At 40.7% G+C, this 20329-nt stretch overlaps 1 protein-coding gene across 1 annotated transcript in view; it reads right to left on the minus strand.

Annotated features, from left to right (window-relative positions):
* Nucleotides 1–7158: 7158 nt before the first annotated feature.
* Nucleotides 7159–20329, minus strand: part of RUNX1T1 (RUNX1 partner transcriptional co-repressor 1) — a 134848-nt gene continuing 121677 nt past the window's right edge. Inside the window, 1 exon segment of the mRNA XM_070481331.1 lies at nt 7159–8164. Coding sequence (XP_070337432.1) covers nt 7889–8164 — 276 coding nt within the window. The 3' untranslated portion in view covers nt 7159–7888.

Genomic DNA, 20329 nt, shown 5'->3' on the forward strand with positions numbered 1-20329 from the left:
TTTCATGGCATCTCCTTGCCTTAATTCTTGTGTTGATCCTCCTGAGACCATTCCCTGAAGCAAGTGCAGGCTTGCCCCCAAAATGAGTTATTAACTGAACTGATTTGGAGAGCTTTGCTGCCTCTATTTCCCTGCTTCGTGATGACCACGTGCCTGCCCCAACCCTGTGGTCAGATAGGTTTAGTTCTCCAATAAGCACAAGGATTACCATGGCTTCCTTATCACCATCAGTGGTAGCCCCTAAATGTGGCTGCATATCTTACTTAGAAGGAAATAAAATGGCTCAAGAGCCCTGTGAGGACCTGTGAAAGCTGCGTCCTGCTTAACTGGACCTCAGGCCTACCATCATCTTATGCCTGCTACCATTAACAGTTCTGCAAGCCCTCCAGTTTGGCCCCATCTTGCAGCCCTCACGCTTGGTCCCTCTGCTTGCCTGGTATGCTCTCTCACAAGATGTTCATGCGGCTTACTCCACATCCACATTCCTTCTTAAATGTCACTTCCTTAGAGTAGCTGTCCTGGGCCACCCAAATTAAGATAGTGCCACCCTCAAGCCTATCACTGCTTATTTCCCTATCCTCCTTTATGTTTTTTCCTGGCATTGACCAGTGACTAAATATGTATCTAATTACTTGTTTATCTTTCTATCCCATCAGAATATAAGCCCCAGGAAGACAGAGGTGTATCTTATTTATAAATGTCTCCCTAGAGATTCTGATTCTGTAGGTCAACAGGGGAGGTCAGAAATCTATTTTTAGTAGACAGCCCAGGTCACTTTGAAGCAACTAAGTAAAACAGCATTTGGGAGGCATAATTGACATCAAGCTTTTCCTAAGCCTGAGGTGGCGGTTGTTGTTGGAGGTTTATTTTGTTGTTGTTGATTTGTTTTGTTAGTTTTTAAAGAAAGAGAAACCTCTTTCCTTACCAAGTCCAGAAAGCCCATGACTCAATGCTGTGGGATATGCCAGGCATCATTCAAATAGTGATAATGATAACTGCAGAGGGACATGGAAAGCGAGAACTCCCTTGAGATGGTACAATCTCCCAATAACTGAGAAATGACTGTGTATTGAAGAAAGTATATGCTTCTAATTTGCCAGACCCCAGTATACGAAGTATTATCATGGTTACATTTTGCCTATTTTCAGCTCCTGCCACATAACATTTATGTGGACCATTCCCTACCTTTTTTCCCACTCTCAATGTCTATGTTATCATTACCAATTCCTCTTAAGTGGCTTGGTGGATTATATTGACGTGCTTGAGGGAAGTGGGGTGGAATCTTCAATCATAATATCAGCTGCTTATGTTAGTTTTTTCTGAGTCAGAATAGCTCTGTCTGAGACTGTGTGTCCTGGATCTTAAGTGTCTCGGTACCGTTGGAACAACTCAGGGGCAGAAAGTTGCTGTGAGACTCACTGGCATCCAGGGACCATGTTGCCTAGAGTTGGATTCTGAGAGAACCAGGGTGAGAAGGCCTCTTCCTCTCAGTTTAGGATAAGCTTCACAGAAGAGCCTTCATGGGATTTTAAGTAAAAAGGGGAGGGATGGTCTGAAGAAGATAGTAAGATAAAAGAAGAAAAATAGTTCCAAATTTGATAAAAAGTTTCATTGTGTGTACAGTAAATGTAGGAGTGGAGATGGGGGAACTAAAGAGAGCAAAGAAACCCAAAGCAAACAGGGCAGTGAGCAGAGCGAGCAGAGATGGAAACCAGAATCTAAAAGAGCCTTACGCGGTCAGAATAGAGACCACGAGGCCTCAACTACACTAGTTTCTACTTTGAGCTGTTATATGTCTGAAATCCTAAAGTATTTTCTAATGCCTTGCTAGTGGCGTCCTTGCTGGTGGCATCCTACATGAATATATTAAGAGAACTGTGACAATTAACTGTTTATTGCCAATAACCATAGTCAACCTGTCACATACTGAAGTGAACAGTTGGTTCCCTCACCTCTTTGGCATTTACATCCTCTTGATATTTGTAAACAGTGGTCACGCTGCCTCTTATCACGATCCGATCAACTGTATACGGTTTAATCTTCCCTTTTTGAACCGCTCCTCTAGCTGGTTAAATCACTTCTCTTGTTCTTTCTGTTCTTCCAGCCAATTTGTTCACCTCTGAAAAAACTGGCACCACGTTATTCTAGCTGCAGATTCACAGTTGTGTTTACAATGAATATTTATTGAGTGCTAACTGGGTACTTGGCCCTGCCTTAGTACTGAAAAGGGCTCTGGTTGCCACTGATTTATGTGGGTACTGCCATGGCATCCGGGAAGCCCTGTTCTCCCCACTGTCTCATATTCCCACTATGCAATTTCTCTCTTTCTTGACAGTGCAATACAGAACTGCAACACAAGAACATTAGCATTAAGAACTAAAAGCAGATAGTCTTTCTTTTACCCATCAGAAGTTTTCTCTCCTTTAAAATGTTTTTATTACAGTAAAACAGACAACTGTATTGTCTTACTCTTAAGGAGTTCTCATTGACTCCCCATGCACAATCATGAAGTGTTTCCAACAAATGTTATCTGAACCTGAAAATTCCAAGAGAAAATTACCAAATTACCTTGGTCCTACATCCCCGCTTATATGGAGAGGTGGCATGGGAAAAAGATTTTCTGTATTCACCTGACTCAGTTTCCCCAGGATGACTGAGAACAGACTGACCAGGGACAGGTTTGAGCAAACACAACTTTATTTATTCACCTTGGAGTTAGACACCCATACGGAACAGCATCCCTTTGCTCATTCCCTCCCCACCCATTCCAGAGAAATAGTTGCACCTTCTTTCACGGCAAACACATTTATTTTAGGGTATTATTAAATACATCATTAACACTTCTTAAAAAGAATATGGTGTCCTCTATCTAGAAGTCTCTGGATTTTGCTCATATTTTTCATATAAACTACAAAGCATTTCCCATTTGTCCAATGTATCCACTCGCATAAAACCATCACAGAGGTGTTTTCAAGAACTACTTATAAGGGAACTATTTCAGTGGGTCCCGTTTCTGTTCTTGTCTGCTAGTTTCTGGGCTGTTCCACTTTGAAGAGACAAAAAGACACATGAACACGTTAAAGGATAGGCAACTTCAGTCAGGCTGGCCTGTCTTTTGAAAAAATAAATCATTATCAAATTAAGCATCCAATCCTATCACAATTGTAGAGGGGAGGAGGAATACATTAAAACATTTTTTTGTATTTTTTTCCTTGTGTGTATTACTAAGTTCCTGGGGTAAGAAGTGTGAGAAAAGCCACATTTCCCAGGAAGACAAGTTAGAGAAGCCAGGCCTTGGGACAGGGACCTAGCTGACACAAGGAGGAAGCTGAATGGACGGTCCCAAGGGACCCTCCCACCTAACCAGCATCCACCACCAGGCTCTCTCTCAGCCTTTTGCACGTACTTGGTAATCTTTATTCTTTGCAACTACCTTTTGGCCCACGGAGTTGGTAACATTCAGAGGGAAGAGGAATTTCTGCTACAACCCAGTACATACATTACCACAAAAAACCCCAAATCGTGTGTTCTTCAAATTACACATAAAAATAACAGCATTCATGGGGCGAAGGGAGAAGCACTGGGGCTTCAAACTCTAACCAACTTTATAACTAGAGCATCAAAAAAATGTCAGAGGGGTAATTTGGACCTCTCAGCAAAGTTGGAGACTGCCACAGTGGATGCTTAACAACGTACAATAACAAGAGTGAAAATGCTGGTGACTTTAGTTAGAGAAGGATGGTGGACAAGGCGGATGGAAGCAGGGCTCTGCCCCAGTGGATCTGCCTTTCAGGCGTGCTGTGGGGAGCTGAGCCACTTAAGGTAGGGATGAACCTCTCTGCAAAGCTTGACCTGGATGTAGGGACTCAATTCTATCAAAATGCAGCCAAAAGGGCCTCTGCTGCCCTGACCATGCAGCAGCAAAACTAAGCAAACCAAGTTCTCTTTTCCTCTGGAAGCCTGGAATTCTCCTCCCACACTTTTGGCTCCTTATGCCTGGGTGATAATCTCCCCAAAACTAACTGGACTTCTGCATTGTTCTGACATCATTCCCTATTCACCAAGCATGGCTGAGCCAATTCCTGTTACAGAGGCATGCTCTGCAGCTGAATAAACTCTAGAGATGTACTTCAGATGGACTCCCAGGCCAGGGCCACTGAGTGGGCAGCTGTGGCACACACTGAGGATAAGGGAGGCAGAGAATACGGATTTTTTTAAACTTTTTTATTACACAGTAAAGAATACAACAATACCTGAATCATACTTTAAAGATTCACAGGTTGACAGACCATACGTTACAGTCCAACTAAGGAAAAAAGGATAAACAAGAAACCACAGTTCAGACATAGTAGACTTAAAAGCTCAAGAGTATGCTGACAAAAGCATGATGCCTAGACCCCACCCCCCAGTGTTAGTCTACCATTAACTTGTGGTACATGTCTGAATTAAGTATTGCACAACAACTTTAATTTTTCACAATAATGTCGCAGAACCCAAAATAATATTTAAAAAAATTACTTCAAATCTGCATTTCAACAGTCTCCAATTTTTTTCTGTCCCTTGAGGAAATCGGACAACATGGAGTCGCTTTCTTTCCCTAAGTATTCCAGACATAGGCATGCTTTGCATAAGTAAACCAGCCTTGAAATTTTTAAATCCCCAAGACATGCACCTACACATTAAAAAAAAAGAAAAAAATTAAAAAGACAGGCGGCCCTGTCACACACAGTCTCATGACAGAAAAAAGAGAAAGAGAAAAGATTCAGACAGAGATAAGAGAGGACGCCCTATTCCTATCAGCGACCACCATTCAATTCTATCCAATGAAGATAACTTTTTTTTAAATGTGTTATACCTACAAATTATACTCTCACATAGCCTGTATATAAGTGACAAGCAAAAAAGGAAAGTAACAAAAGTTTTCTTTTCTTTCTCTTCTTTAGGTTTATGAGGTCTGCATTGTTACCAAGAAGTGATATGGTTTGCAGCTGTATGAGCTTAACTTTTGGTATCCTGGTTCTTTTGTGCCCATTTGGTTTGACTAGACCAGTTTTTGTTAGCTACTGGTGCAATATACATGCTGTCAGAGGTAGAGTGAAACTTTTTGCCACTGAGGAGAATGTAGCAAAACAGGAGGAGAGGAAGAGGAGGAGGAAGAGGGGGAGGAGGAAGAGGAGTCAGAGAGAGAGCTCAGAGTTAGGGATTTTTTTGTATTTGTTTTCACTCAGGGTGCCCTGAATCAAAAGTAATGAGACGTACTGTACTAATTGTTATTTTACACACTAGTGTCAAGAATAACACTGCTGTTTCACAGACATCACAGCTTCTAGAGATAAAGACGTGTGGGTATGACATACCTCATTTTTGGGATTATTTAACCCTTCGTAGCCTAGAACATATAATAGCTCTGTAAGAAAGGACTGTCCAGTGTCACAAGCAGACTAGAAAGCAGAGTGAGGTCAAAGGATTCTGGGAGCACCATGATAAAATATAACCCATTCAGAGCCTGGTTATGTGCTTTCATGTCACTGTAAGCAGGTGTGCTGGCAAACGGACTTCCAAATGCAGAGAGCTGTATTGACTTGCTCATCAGAACTTTCTAAACTAAAAAGCCATGTTTTAAAAAAACATAACACCACTCAAACAAAACTAAAACCAACTTATAAAAGGAAAGGCAGGGGGAAAAATGCTAAAAAACATTAGGTTTAAGAGACTTCAAGCAAACCGATTTAGGATCGCATCCATGCAGACACTTAAAAGCCATTTAAAACTGTATCCAATGGCTACATTAAAAAAAACAAACCCAAAGCTAATGGATCATTTTAGATTTTTAAGTAAACGCCTGATGTGTGTACGTATGTGGAGAAGTGTCTTCCCAGCTTTGAAAACTTTGGTTGTCTACACAGCCTGCAGCACTGCTGACTTTCCCCAAAGCACACAAGCACATCCTGGGCTACTGTTTTCAAAACTAACAAGTAGTTCTGGTCTGGACCCTGGACAACGAAGGGTTAATGGATTCACACTATACCTTGCTGAACATGTTTAACCTGCTGATCATTTGGAAAGTAGTACTGGTGCTTTTCAAAATTCTGATTTTGGTCCATCAGATCAGTCTTTGGCTGACTTCCCTTTTGCAAGAATACTGTATAACCTGGCATTCAGCAGTGTTAAAGCTGTCAGTTTACACCTCAGCATTTGGAGTCTAATGATTTATCTTTTTTTTTTTTTGTAAAATTAGAAATACTTAACCTTACAGCAATACGCATGCACTGTCTTTTTTTAAAAGTAGGATATATTATTTTATTTTTTTAAAAAGTCCCTATAATGACTTTCCAAAAAAAAAAAAAAGGGAAGAAAGAAAAATTCCACTACTACTCTATGCTACAGCTAAACTTGGTGAAATGGTTCTAGCATATTTAAAAAGAGTTTGCTGAAAAAAAAAGAAAAAATAGCATGCCTAGGGAGTCATTGTGACAGTGCAAAATACATTTATGTACATCCCTCTTACAAAAACACCAATATGTTAGCATTCCGTGAAGCATGCTGGTTTTCAGGAAAAAAAATCCTATAAGAGAGTGAAATAGCAGCTCCGAAAGATAGCCTTTTTTCTTTTCTTTTCTTGAGGACAACCGAAAAAGAGTTGTTTTTTTCTTTTTTTCGAACTACTAGAGATATATCACTAACACATACAGATATAAAAGCAGCATAGGAAAGATACAGGTTTCTCACCAACTAGGAATAGAGACTAAATGTGGGCATATGGTTAAACTACAATGCATCTTCACATTTGTCCAACACATTTACAAGAAAAACACCATTGGGAAACCTCACAGGACAGAAGTGTTTTAACACCAAGAGAACTACTAGTTTTTAATTAAAAATTCAAACAGGGTGGGGTTGAAAAAATTTGGAAAGGGGCTGGAGCTGGAGCCACCATTTTTTTAAAATTATTTTTCAATATAAAATGAATGAGCTGGAATAGACCCAATGTCCTTACACTGTGGAACCTGGCAAAAGTGAAGAAACGTTGAAGGGTTATTTAGGGCAGCTGGCTGATGTCAAAGCTGCCAGAATGCTAATTAACTGCAGGCTGAGTCTCTTACTTCTGTGTGTGTGTGTATATATGTGTATATACATATATATACATATATATGTATATATATATATAAAGGAGCCTTTTGTATTATGGCATTTTTTTCTTGCTGCTATATTCATACATCCCACTGCAAATCATCTTTCATTTTTCATTCTGTTGACCTGGATATTATTATTTCTTTTCAGAAACAGGGAAAAAAATCAAACATCTGTGTCTCCTTCCAATATGCTACACATGTGCACATTTTGTAGCGGGTCTTCAAAGTTCAGTTAGCAACCCACAGACGCCATTCATCTTCTTGTTAAAATGTCTACCGCTGTAGCCAATGCTCATGCCCTTGAGAGTTTTCCTCTTTTTTTTCCCATTATTTTATATAAAGAACATTGTGACTTTTAGTATTAGCATTTTTGCTTTCAACAGCAATTAGCAATCTCTTGGTTTGCTGTTTGGTAAAGCATCGGTTAATGAGGTCATCTAGTTTAAAATCCCAGCTACTGGAAAATAACAGGGAGGAGGTCAAATCTATCTTTTCATGTTATATTCTCTGCTCTCTTTTCAGTTCTCTAAGGAAAAGATATCTTTGTTATCCACAATAAGTCATTACGACCCGTTACTGGCCCTTTGTTTTACTAACGCCTCAAGATACAGTCAGGTTCTCTCTTGCTGAAGTACTGAAATAGGATAGTTCATCTATAAACAAACAAACAAAAAAACAACTTTGAGCATCTGAGGATGAGGAATTGGTTTTGTGTTGGTTGTGTTGTCTTTCCTCCGACAGTTCTGAGTTCATGTCTAGCGAGGGGTTGTCTCTATGGTAGAAGGGGTCCCCGGGGTGGTCGACCTCGGGGTGGCTGCTGGTGGTGTGTCCATCGGGCTCCCGGCCCCGCTGTTGGGCGTGACGGAGGAGCTGACCGCAGGTGCGTCCCCCTGCTGCTGGGCCTGCAGGGTCTGTCCACAGATGTGGTGGTGCTTCTCCCAGTCTTTGTGCTGGCAAAATGAGCCACAGTATCGGGCTGTGTTACAGCCACTGCAGGTTTCACTCGCTTTACGACCACAATTCCAGCAACTCTAAAGGATAAGGCAGAAGAATGCAAAATCCCAAATTAATACATTGTCCAGGCAAAAGTGTGATGAAATATGTTAAGTAGCACTGCCTCTTTATTTTTAAGAACTATACAGTAAGAATGAAAAATCCAGTTGTATGTGTTTCTGTGTGCACCCACTAAACACACAGAAGATGCAGGTTTTGGTGTGATGATTGCCCAAACTTTTCAGTCAACAGCTATCATGACATCTAAGAAACTGGCTGAAGCTCCTTTCCATTTTTACTGTAAAATCCCTTGTTTTTAGGTTTGGCTATTTTCACAACTAAATTCTCTCTTCATCCATACTAACAATTGCCTATCTGACTTTTTTTCTCTTCTAATGCCAATACCACCATGGTCAGACACAAACGTATCACTCCTGGCAGAAGCTTCTTCCTTCTAGATACTAACAGGAATCACAAAGGAACTCCAAGAACCCTACATTAGGTTCAAAGAAATATAATGGAGTAGATAGAGGATCCTCCTCCCTGCACCACCACAGACTGGAGAGAGTGAGGCCGGGCACTTTCACCTCTCCATGAGTTAGTTCTTCCCACTGCAATCAGTTATTTATTCAGAGTACCTGACATCCAAATGCCAGGACAATCTCAAAAAAATGCCCTTTACCTCCCTAGAGGGAAGGATCGTTGGTTTGTTTTTTCTCTGATATATTCGAAGCACCCAGAACAGTGCCTGATATATAGTAATTGCTCAATAAATATTTGTGAAATGACTCACACTATGCCCAATTTGGCTTTGAAAAACTAGAAATACTAAACTGGGTAAACAGTAATGCTATTTGCATACAATGCTTTCCAGCTGATGGAGTTCCTTTGCATCTCATTTGCACCTCAGCAACCTTGGGTAGTCATAGAAGTGGAGGAAACTAAAAACTCAGACCCGAGTGAGCCCACTGCCAATCTCTGGTGAGAAAAGGCCAAATGAGATTGCCTCTGAGATGTATACTTTGAGATAAACGCATCATGAATCAGAGCACAGACATACCAGAGACAGAAGAGCACCTGCGTAGGGTAGATCCAAGGGAAGGAGGGAGGGATGGGGAGGAGCCCAAGGATGACAGTGCCCTTGGGTCCTTCCAGGAGGAGGTGAAACCTCAGGAAGTTAACTTTCAACCTTTGCGGTTCTTTTGGCAAGACCATCCTCATTGTGAAATGCTTTATCAAGTGACCTTAGCTTTGGTTTTGTACTGCGAATCTTTTTATTCTTTATCTTCCTTGGTTTTGATTATATTCTTGCAAAACAAACTTCTAACCATAATCTGGTAACCCCAACCAGCTAACGGTGTGTGGTGTGTCACAATTAAAACACATTTTTTAAAGCCCTGATATATGTGGATATTAACAATCTCCCCACTATGTTCCCTGTAATTCTTTTGGTTTTCAGCATGCTTGTGTACAGCTTAAGATGGCTCAAGAGCAGACTGAAAATACCCCAGTGGAACATCGGCCCATCAGCCCGGTATGCATGGCTGTACCACTGTGCAAAATACACAGTGGAATTTTTGGCAGTCATCCTAATTTTGCTAATAAATAAAGGGGCTCCCAGAGTCTTCCAAGTGCTAGAAGGCTGTAAACTCAAGAACTCTGGTTTAAAACTTTTCGAAAGAGCTCAGCTCTACAGTCTTATTTCTTTACCATTCAGAAATTATGGCCCAGTGAAGAGGGGGAAAAACTAACAACTTAAGATCTCAAAAACTCTGGTCAATGGGAGGTGTTTTAAATGAATATAGCTGAGGAAACGTAAAAACTTGGTTTACATGTTAATATCATAAATAAAAATGTAATTAACATTAATAGTGAGTACCAGAATAAAGTAATTTTTTCTACATCCATTTAATTTAATCAGGAAAATATCTCAAAAGATGTGCACCTCCAATCAGAGGCTTCATTAACATAACTAGAAGCCCTTATCTCTCCAAATTAATTCAATCTCATTGCAGGTATAATGTTCTACAAAGAAGTGAACAAAGGTGGGCCTGGCCCATCCGTCAGAGCAGTGACGTACAACACTGGGCACTCAGTGAAGTTTACTTCCTCGAGATTTAGGCATGTAGAATAATGCCAGCTGGATCCTGGAACAAACTCAGCAAATAAGCAAAATTCCTAAATTACATCAGAAAATCCCAATTAGAGAACAGAGACCCAGATTCAAAACAATGTTTTAAGGAAATTAAACATCTAATCTGAGTCAAGTGGCTTCTTTAGGAAATTCCCTGGTGTGAGTTCTATCCTTTTTCTGTCAGAGGCGCATTTTGGCAGACACAAGACTGGAAAGTGCCCAATATTCAACGGCTCCATCAGATTGAAATCAGATGTAGGCAACGTTCTCAATTTAAGCTGATTAAACACACAGACTAAACCAGGTAATTACAAATGCATGTGTTAGGGAGTGGAAAGAGGAGACAGCACGGGGACTTCTTATTTTTTAAAGTGTTTTCAAAGATGGGAACAATTTTACAAATAAAACAGTGGAATTATGCCAAATATAGAAACAGATGTTTTGGATCGCAAAGCTCCTGGGAACTGAGCCTTCTTGCCTGGCATGGCTGGGTTCTGACCCAGGATTCAAGGGCTCTGGCTAGTTTTACCTCTAGTCCCATTCCCAAGTTGTTCGATCCTGTTCCTTTACCACCTACACTGGGACAAAAACATCCTGCAGCTGTCAGAAGGTACAACAAAGAGCAATTCAAATGAGCTGGTGGGAAAAAACCTACATATTTTTATTGCCCTTGATATTGCATTGCATGAACGTGCAGGGAACTTTGGCACAATTATTCAACCAAAAAAGACCCTCCAAAGTGCACATTCCTTTTTAAAAGCTCATTAGAAAACAGACAAAGCAATTTCTATTAATATATTTCTCTTGGATGATTCTACCGTTGGCTAATCTGTACCTACAAGACTGGCGCCTCACCAGCAGCACTGAGCTCCTCAGCAATCACACCACTGGGAAGAGCAGAATGTGGACTCTTGTGAGCACTCTAATTCGGATCCTTTCAAGCTTCTAAGTTCGTAAGCTTTCTGCTCTTTACAAAGGTGGAAATTGCAAATTGTGTACAAAACCCAGAGGTATAACCATAAAGGCAGAGATAAAGATGGTCAATGGCTTAATCTAATTTTACATTTTTCAAATTTGTGCTTTTTATACTCAGGCTAGTGTTTCCTGGTAGTTGCTCTATTTATTTTTTATTTTATTATTTTTTAAATAACTCAGCTTCCCTTTCAGTCCTCTAAGGAATGATGCTGGTGACTGAATTACCACAATAATGTCGAAGGCTCAAGAACACCATTTCATAGCAAATTCCATTCCCAAAGCTCATGGCAATTTATGGTCTTCCCTTATTTGTGATAATATATTTCATTTTTGGCATAAAGAATATTTTCTTCCCTATCTGAAAAATGGGAATCAGTCCATTGACCAAAATTAGGCTGTGTCTCAGATGAAGAATATGAGGCTGAACACAACCCTCCCCCTTTGCTAAATGTACTAATACTACGGATGGAAACCAAAATGACGAATCAAAGCTTCTGAATGCCAGAGCTACGTGTCCAAGATTGTCGATACTGTTTCACATCAGCAATCTCTTCATTATTTCCTTCATCTTGTTATTTTAGATATGCAGAGAATGGTCTTTCTGCCCTACTGACAAAAGATATTCTTTCTGGATCTTACTGTTGGAAATCACTTTTCCAAGAAACAAAATTTTAAAAAGATATACAGATGGCCAAACGGTATACGAAAAGATGCTCAACATCATTAGCTATGAGGGAAATGCAAATCAAAACTGCAATGAGGTATCACCTCACTATGGTCAGAATGGCTATAATTAACAAGACAGGAAACAAGTGTTGGAGAGGAAGTGGAGAGAAGGGAACCCTTGTTCACTGTTGGTGGGAGTGCAAACTGGTGCAGCCACTGTGGAAAGCAGTATGGAATATCCTCAGAAAATTAAGAATAGATCTACCATATGATCCAGCTGTCCAACTGCTGGGTATTTATCCAGAGAACTTGAAAACACAAAGGCATAAAGATACTTGCACCCCTAAGTTCACTGCAGGATTATACACAATAGCCAAGACTTGGAAGCAACCTAGGTGCCCATCAAGGGATGAATGGATAAAGAAGATGTGGTATATATATATATATATAATGGAATACTACTCAGCCATAAGAAATTATAAAATCTGGCCATTTGTGACAACATGGATGGACCTTGAGGGTATTATGCTGAGTGAAATAAGTCAGAGGTAGAAAGTCAAATACCGTATGATCTCACTCATAAGTAGACGATAAAAACGACAAACAAACACATATGGGGCCGGCCCAGTGGTGCAGCGATTAAAGTTTGCACATTCCGATTCTCGGCAGCCTGGCGTTTGCCAGTTCAGATCCCGGGTGCGGACATGGCACCACTTGGCAAAAGCCACGCTGTGGTAGGCGACCCACGTATAAAGTAGAGGAAGATGGCCATGGATGTTAGCTCAGGGCCAGTCTTCCTCAACAAAAAGGAGGAGGATTGGCAGTAGTTAGCTCAGGGCTAATCTTTCTCAAAAACCAAAAACCAAACACATAGCATTGGAGATTGGATTGGTGGTTACCATAGGGGGAGGAGGAAGGGGGGGGCCAAAAGGGGTGTTTATGCTCACATGTAAGGGGATGGTCTATAATTAGTTTTTGGGTGGTGAACGTGATGTAATCCACACAGAATTTGAAATATATTATGATGTACATCCGAAAATAAATTAATTAATTAATTTTTAAAAAGTGAAAAAAAAAAAAAAATTCTCCCGAATTACTTTAAGTTTCTTCAGGTCTTATGCACCTATAATTCTCCAGAAAAACCCTTGCACACAATCAATGCTCAATAAATTAAACAGAATAATTATAATTAAAATTCCCAAAATGTAAAGAACTCTACAGAAGGCAACACATTGACTTAAATTCATATTAAGTTCACAACATCTTATATTTGCATTGCACTTGACAGTTTAAAACCACTTTCATATACATTTTGCAGCTTAGGAAACTGAGGCCCAAAGAATAAATAACTTTTGCAGTAAATGACTTGCCTAAAGTCACACAGATATGAAATTACACAGCCAAGGTTTGATTCACCCGGGTCTTTGGATTGCAAACCAAACACTCTTTCCAAAATGCCACACTCTGTCAGTTTCAGATCTTAGAACCTGTTTTGGCAGGAACAAGGTTAGAAAGGCACTTAACTCCTGAAAGTGGACAGAGGGTGGGCCAGGAAGTTGGAGCACCAAAGACAAGTTACCATGGTGTGTAAAGGAAATGGCTTCCAGTTTTGAGCGGCTTCAGGGTCAGGCCGACCTGGGTTTTCTTTCCAACTGCATCACTTAATGGCTTTAAGACCACAAGCAAATAACTAAACCTGGAGTGATAGTACCTGTAAAGCACAAATAATAACTGCAGGGTTATTCAGGATTATGTCAGTACTAAGCACAGTGCCTGATGTTCAGTAGGTCCTGAATAAATAGCAGGAACTAACACCACCTCCTCCTTTTGGCTCTGGCTGGAAGAAAGCGAGACTATACACAACCCTTACTCCAGATCCAGCATGGTATAACCTTTAGAATTAGGAAGCTCGTGGCCCTGTGCCTCCCCTGCAGGCACTGACAGAGAGAGAACATTAGCTGACTTCCCCTTACACTTCATTAGTGACCAATTACTTTGTCTTCAACCCGAGACTTTCTGAAGATTCACCACTACTGACCATTTCTCCATCTCTCCTTTTTAAATTCTCCTTGTTGAAATTCTGTCTAACTTCAGTCTTTAAGTTACTAAAATTCTGATTCTTATACTATAACTTCTTCCTGTTCTGTTTGTTCATTTCCCTCTAAGTCTTTGGAAAGGAGGGAAGCTGGCACAAAGAAAAGAAATATCCTTCCCTTCCTATACTCTCCTCTGTCAGATCTCATGTTTCAACTATCAGCTGTAAGAAAATGACTCAAAAACTGTTTCTCCAGCTCTCATTTCTTTCCTGAGCTGCAGTCTCTTACTCTCAACTGCCTGTTCTGTAGATCCACCAGATGCTCCTCTGTCACCGGGTCAGTATCCCTAAACCTGACTCTCTGATGTGGTCCATTTCAGTCACAAGCAACACTCAGGCGCAATACTTTGTCATCTTATTGGAAACTCCTCTTTCTTTGGCCCCTGCAACCACTCAGTGCCAAACCCCACCAACCTTACTCCCACGGTCTCTCTTCCTTCCTTTCCAACCTCACAATTACTATCCAAGTCGCTTTGCTGCCCTGCCTGTCAGAACAGCTTCTTAATCTGCTTTTCATCTCTCTCTGTTACACGTAGTACACATTGCTCATCTGTAAGGTGACTTGTTTATAAAATACTTCTACTCATCTCATTTGTCCCTCTCAACCACCTCGCAGAGAGTACCATATAAATGCTATCCCTGTGTTACAGATGATAAAACTGAAGCTCCAAGGGGTGACCTGCTCAGGATCTTTCCAGGCCCAGTGCTCTGACCACTATGCCATGATGACCTGTGGAATCAAAGAGCTGGCTTTTCAATGAATGAAATAAACAAACAAAAATCTTATAACATAGCTCAAGCTCTGAAAGCTCCAAATTCTTCTAGGGACTGACGGGTCTGGTCCAATCGTGAGGACTTTAACAAGAGCTGTGCTGTGAGATCCCTGTGTAGTAACGTGAAAACTACGTCATACAGAGTCCACTCAGGCCCACAGTTTGGGCCATACTGCACAGTTTCCACTGGGGACGATTCCACTAATTCCAGAAGGAGCAATGAAGATGAACCTCTTAGAGTCACTTACCGACACTGTCACGGCTTAGTAGGCTTTGGAAATACAAAGTTTAAAGATTTGCTCAGTGTTTCTACTTAAGTGCCACAAAACTGCCCAACTTTGATACAAACGGTGCAGTTGTGCACCTACGTAGGAACAATGAATAAAGGCTGTTTTAATCTGGGGAGAAAATATCACTTTGGTGGCTCAAAACTCAAAACTATTAGAACAATACATTTATTTATTATCTGTTCTATGCTCATTTCCAGTCCCTTGCTTTGATCCCCTAAGCTAGAACAAGATACGGGTCTCAAAGAAGAGCTATAAAGAGCAGGTTCTTTTGAAATAGCTTCAATCTGACGGCGTTCACTAGAGAAAAAAAAAACCAAAAAAACATATATATATATGTATACAGATAGGAACTGGAAATGAATATGGATAAAAACAAAACAGTTTAAGATGGTCAGATTTGGCAAATTTCCTTTGACTTATGTTAATACTGGCATTATACATTCTCGGTGAAATAGATAATACACTGTAAAAAGGGAAAGTACAGAAAATATTAGATTGCTTAGCTGTCTGCCCCAAGTCCAGCATCATTCTGTTAGCACTAACAATTACTAGTTAGTCTATAATCCCAAGTAAAGTTCAAGACCTAAGAAGGAATAATCTGAAGGAAGTCCAATGAAGAACAAGATACACTTGTAAGAATCAGGAATAAAAAAATTCCCAGCACTGCCGTGTAGGTATGAAAAAGGTGGCCTGAGAGGCAGGCAGCTTGGGCTGAGGACCAGCTCACACTTACTGTTGTGAGACCCTGCACAATGGCCTACCCTACCAAGACACAGCTTTCTCAGCTGCAAAACAAAGACAACAGCACTGTCTACTCCATCTGAGCTGACAGGAGGAGTACACGCTCTAGAGGCTAGAGAGCACTGCCTACCAGGCCCAGTACAGACTGACGCATGCACCGCAGGTCTTCTTGTTTCACCTCAGGCAAAACAAACCGCATGTCCCCCCAATCACTATGGTGACCATGGGCACCAGGGTGCTAGGATGGCCTGGTTTACAGGACTGGTCTGTCCTGGAAAGAGCACCCCTTTGTCCTCTGAAAAGTGTCCCCGATTGGATGATAAATTACATGGCCTCTAGGAATAATACCTACATGTTATTCATTCCTTACTCCACATTTTCTTCCTGCTGTTCTCTTCAATTTGGCATTGTCAACTCCTCTCCTCTCCTTCTGGAAATTTTCCATTCTTTACTACCTACTTTTCAGAACCACTGGTTTTCCTAAGCAGAATGTGCATTATTTTAGGTCCATTTTACCCATGTGAAAACCAAGGCAGAAAGAGGAAGGCTAAATTTTAAAATTACAGAGAGAAGAATTCATGACCATCTGTCCTTAACATAAACAGCTCAGGAGAAACTTATGAACAGCCAAACTAGGCCTAGAACTCTGGTCTTCTAACTCTGAAGCCAGGCTGCTTCTTAAAGTCTCCATGAAGGGGAGAGAAAGAATAATAATTTGTGTGTTTATATTATCTACATATGGATTTTTATAGATTCAGATTGTATAAATCATATCCGATCTAGGTAAGAGATGGGTACATATCTACAATAGGAGGTGGTTCCCAATAAAGGGAAGGAAAGGGGAAAAATAATGTTGTTTTAGTCAGAACAATTTACTGTATCTTGTGATAAAGAACAGTGGGAAATATGAACAGATAATGACACCTTGCATTATAACTCTCAAAACACTTTAAATTAAAACACTGATATTAAAGAAAAATCTAAACAACACTATGAGGTAAGCAAATAACACTTCATTCCCTGAGAAGAAATAGAGGCTGAGAGGAGTGAAATGAATTGCCTGAGGACTCCTGATATGGTAAATGAGCTGGTGTCAGAATTCAGGTCTTTGGGGTCCTCTTCTTGGATTCTTTCTGCCATACCCACCTGTCTCTGAGCTTTGCTGGCAAAAAATCATCTAAGGCTGAACATGGCCTTTAAGTGGTATGACCATATAATTTACCACCCAAACTAGGACACTTAAGAGTGAAAGGGGCATTCAATAATTACATGTGGACAACAGGGGTAACCTGGGACTGTCTCACTCAAACTGGGATGTATGGTCACCCTGCTCCCTATGGTAATGTATTCCAGTGTACTCTTTTGGTTTCATATTAGACAGCATGGGCTATCTAAGCCTTCGTGCTCTATTTACCCTTTCCAATCTGCAGAGGAGATCTGTCTATCGAGCCAGATTGAATAACTGATTTGAGCTTTTTAAAATGTTGTAACTTGTGTTATTTATACACAAAAGATGAAGAAAGGTTAACTCCTCCACGACCCACCCACACACCTTGGGCAGATCAAAACCAGTACATTTCTGAAGGCTGTTCAAGTAAGATCACCGGACGTGTATATCCCACACCCTGCATGTCCACTGACACCCTCTTCTTCCTTGACAGCTAACCAATCATCAAATCCTGCCCATTCTACCTCATGGGTTTCAAGCAAACACATCCGATTTTCTCCCCACCCCAGCACCACTACCAACCATCTTCATCTAACCTTCATTCCCATCTGTCTCCTGAAACAGATTGGTCCCTCCTTTTCATTTCCTCTGATCTCTCTCCACACTGCAGCCTGAGTGATCCTTCCAAAATACTCATCAGCCACAGAGCCACCCTGCTTTCAAAGCCTGAAGAAGCTGCCCATCCCTTCGTCCCTGCATGATGGAGTTGACATGCTCACGGCCCAAGGTAGCAGTGATGAGGCAATGGGGGTGGGGTGGAGGTGGGGTGGAAGGCAGCTGCTGACCAGTTCTCGATTATTCTTACGTGTCAGATGAAACAAAATTTTTCCCAGAAAAATTCACGTTAACCTCTACTGAGACTCATAATTTAGTGATCCTACCCCTCTAATGAACTGCAGTCGACATGAGCAGAGGTCGCCGCTCCTTCGCGCCCAGCACCGTCCCTCACGGAATGAAAGCTCAAGAATTCGTTATTAAAAGAAAAGTAAAGTAAATGAACGTGAGTAATTTAGAGTTATATGTATTAAAATACAAACTGCCCTGGGCAGATCACAAACATGATTCTTTAAACAATGCCCATTAATTTCTGGGTATAGTTTTAAAATCAATGGTTCCTACACTTAATGAGAATACATATTTTTTCAAGTAATTACTATGATGGCCAGACATTTTTTCTAAGAAAGCAGAAAACAATTCATAAAAGTTCTGAAGCACAGTGCTATGTGGGCCTTATTTGGGGCCGAATGGTTAATATTCAAGAAAATCCCCTGAATATAAAATCATAGAAGAGAATTCTGGGAAGTACCCGCACTGTCCTCTCTGCAGGTCAGTTGGGCCACACAGTCCTGACCTAACAGATCCACGCCCCGCCCTCCCCAGGCCAAACATAATGGAAGCTGGAATAAGGAACTCTACCCTAGCCCAAGGAAGCCAGAGCTGTTCTAGATCTGTCCCAGAGGGGCCCAGGGACCTTCCTAGACATAAGGTGACTTGCAAGCATCACTGCTGAGGTGGCTTTTATCAGGTCGCTTCTACAAAAATGTGCACATCCCTAAGTGTGAGGAGAGAGCAGATGCAGAAAAATCTGTTGGATTCAAAGTTGTGTCCTCACTCTTAAATGAAAAGTAAAGAATTCCTGAGGAAAAAAAAGGATTTACCTACAAATTCAAGCTAACTGTTAGGCAAAAGGTACAGCTGAGCTGAACCTATCACCAGGCACTGAGATTGTTCTCAGACATTGTCATTCCTCAAGGGAACCAGTGACAGGAATTTAGGGCTAAAGGGTTAAGCTTTTACTTTTATGTCAGGTCCTTGGTCACACCACTTTTATAGTATGTGTGTAATGACCTATGTGCAAGTCTGGAGGAGTCTCGGCTTTATTCACATGAAATCTTCCGCCTTTCACTCTCCTATTCTCAGGAAAATGTCTACATTACTTTGGAAGAAAAGAGACTTGATCCTTCGAGAGATCAAGGCCCCCACACCCTCAGTCTTAAAAGTGGTCTTGCAATTTAAAGAGAAGAAAAGTAAGAAACCAGACCTAAGTTGCCTTTCTTTATGTGCATCCAAAAATTACCTTAATGATCGTTACGAAAAGATCCTTATTTCATTGTTATGGAACAATGTAAGGGTTGACAGCATGCCGTGAGTTCCAGTTTAGATTCTGCCATGTCCTAGCAGTGTAACTGAAGCCAGGTGTGTTTCCTCACCCGTAACATCATAAAATTATCATGTCTCAAATTTCTAGGCACTGTATGCGACACGTTCACTTATCTTCACATCACGGTAAGACCAAAGTTTTTCAAGGCTTAGTGGTTTCCTCAAAATCACCGAATTGTAAGAGGTGGAGGCAGAAATTAAATTTGGTCCTATGAATTCTGAACCCTTTCTCCTAGCACAGTCTGCCTTAAAATCCTTGGGACAGTGTCACTTAAGACAAGGGTAATGCTATATTAAAGATCTGTTTCCCAACAGATCTAAAAAGCAAGAAAGGAAAGAAAAACAAGTACTACAGAAGATCATTCATATGTAGGTTATTTCATTCTATATACTAATAACTACCGTTTGATAGAATGTATTTTTATAATGCTAAATACTACTGTCAAGATCATATATTTTTCTGGATAGATGTTATAAATAAATGTACAAAGCTTATAGATACTGAAAGAATACAGCATGTTACCAGCTGAATACAAAGACATAATTCTCAATTTCTTCCTAGATATTTATCTTTGGAATTTTAGTGACCTACAAAATACTCAACATACATAATAGTCCTAAAATGTTCAAATGAAAGTGATGATGTTTTAACGACGGCAACAAGTGTGCCTCACAGTATTACTAACTTGAATAGAGCAGGACAAATTTTCTCCAAAAGATGCTAGTAAAAAAAGTTTCAAAATCACAAGGGGCCGGCCCCGTAGCCGACTGGTTAAGTTTGCGCGCTCCACTGAGGCGACCCAGGGTTTCGCCAGTTCAGGTCCTGGGCAGGGACATGGCACTGCTCATCAGGCCATGCTGAGGCAGCATCCCACATGCCACAACTAGAAGGACCCACAACTAAAATATGGAACTATGTACTGGGGGGCTTTGGAGATAAAAAGCAGAAAAAAAAAAAGAAGAAGATTGGCAACAGTTGTTAGCTCAGGTGCCAATTTAAAAAAAAAATTTCAAAACCACAAAGTCCTTAAATATCTTAGCCACAAGATACCAATAAAATTGAATTTATGTCTAGATTAATTCGACAATGGAAGAGTCAGCAGTTAAAGGGTAAACTTCCCATTGTCCTTCTTTTCCTGAG

This window comes from Equus asinus, chromosome 12 (assembly GCF_041296235.1).
Source record: "Equus asinus isolate D_3611 breed Donkey chromosome 12, EquAss-T2T_v2, whole genome shotgun sequence".
Taxonomy (NCBI): Eukaryota; Metazoa; Chordata; class Mammalia; order Perissodactyla; family Equidae; genus Equus; species Equus asinus.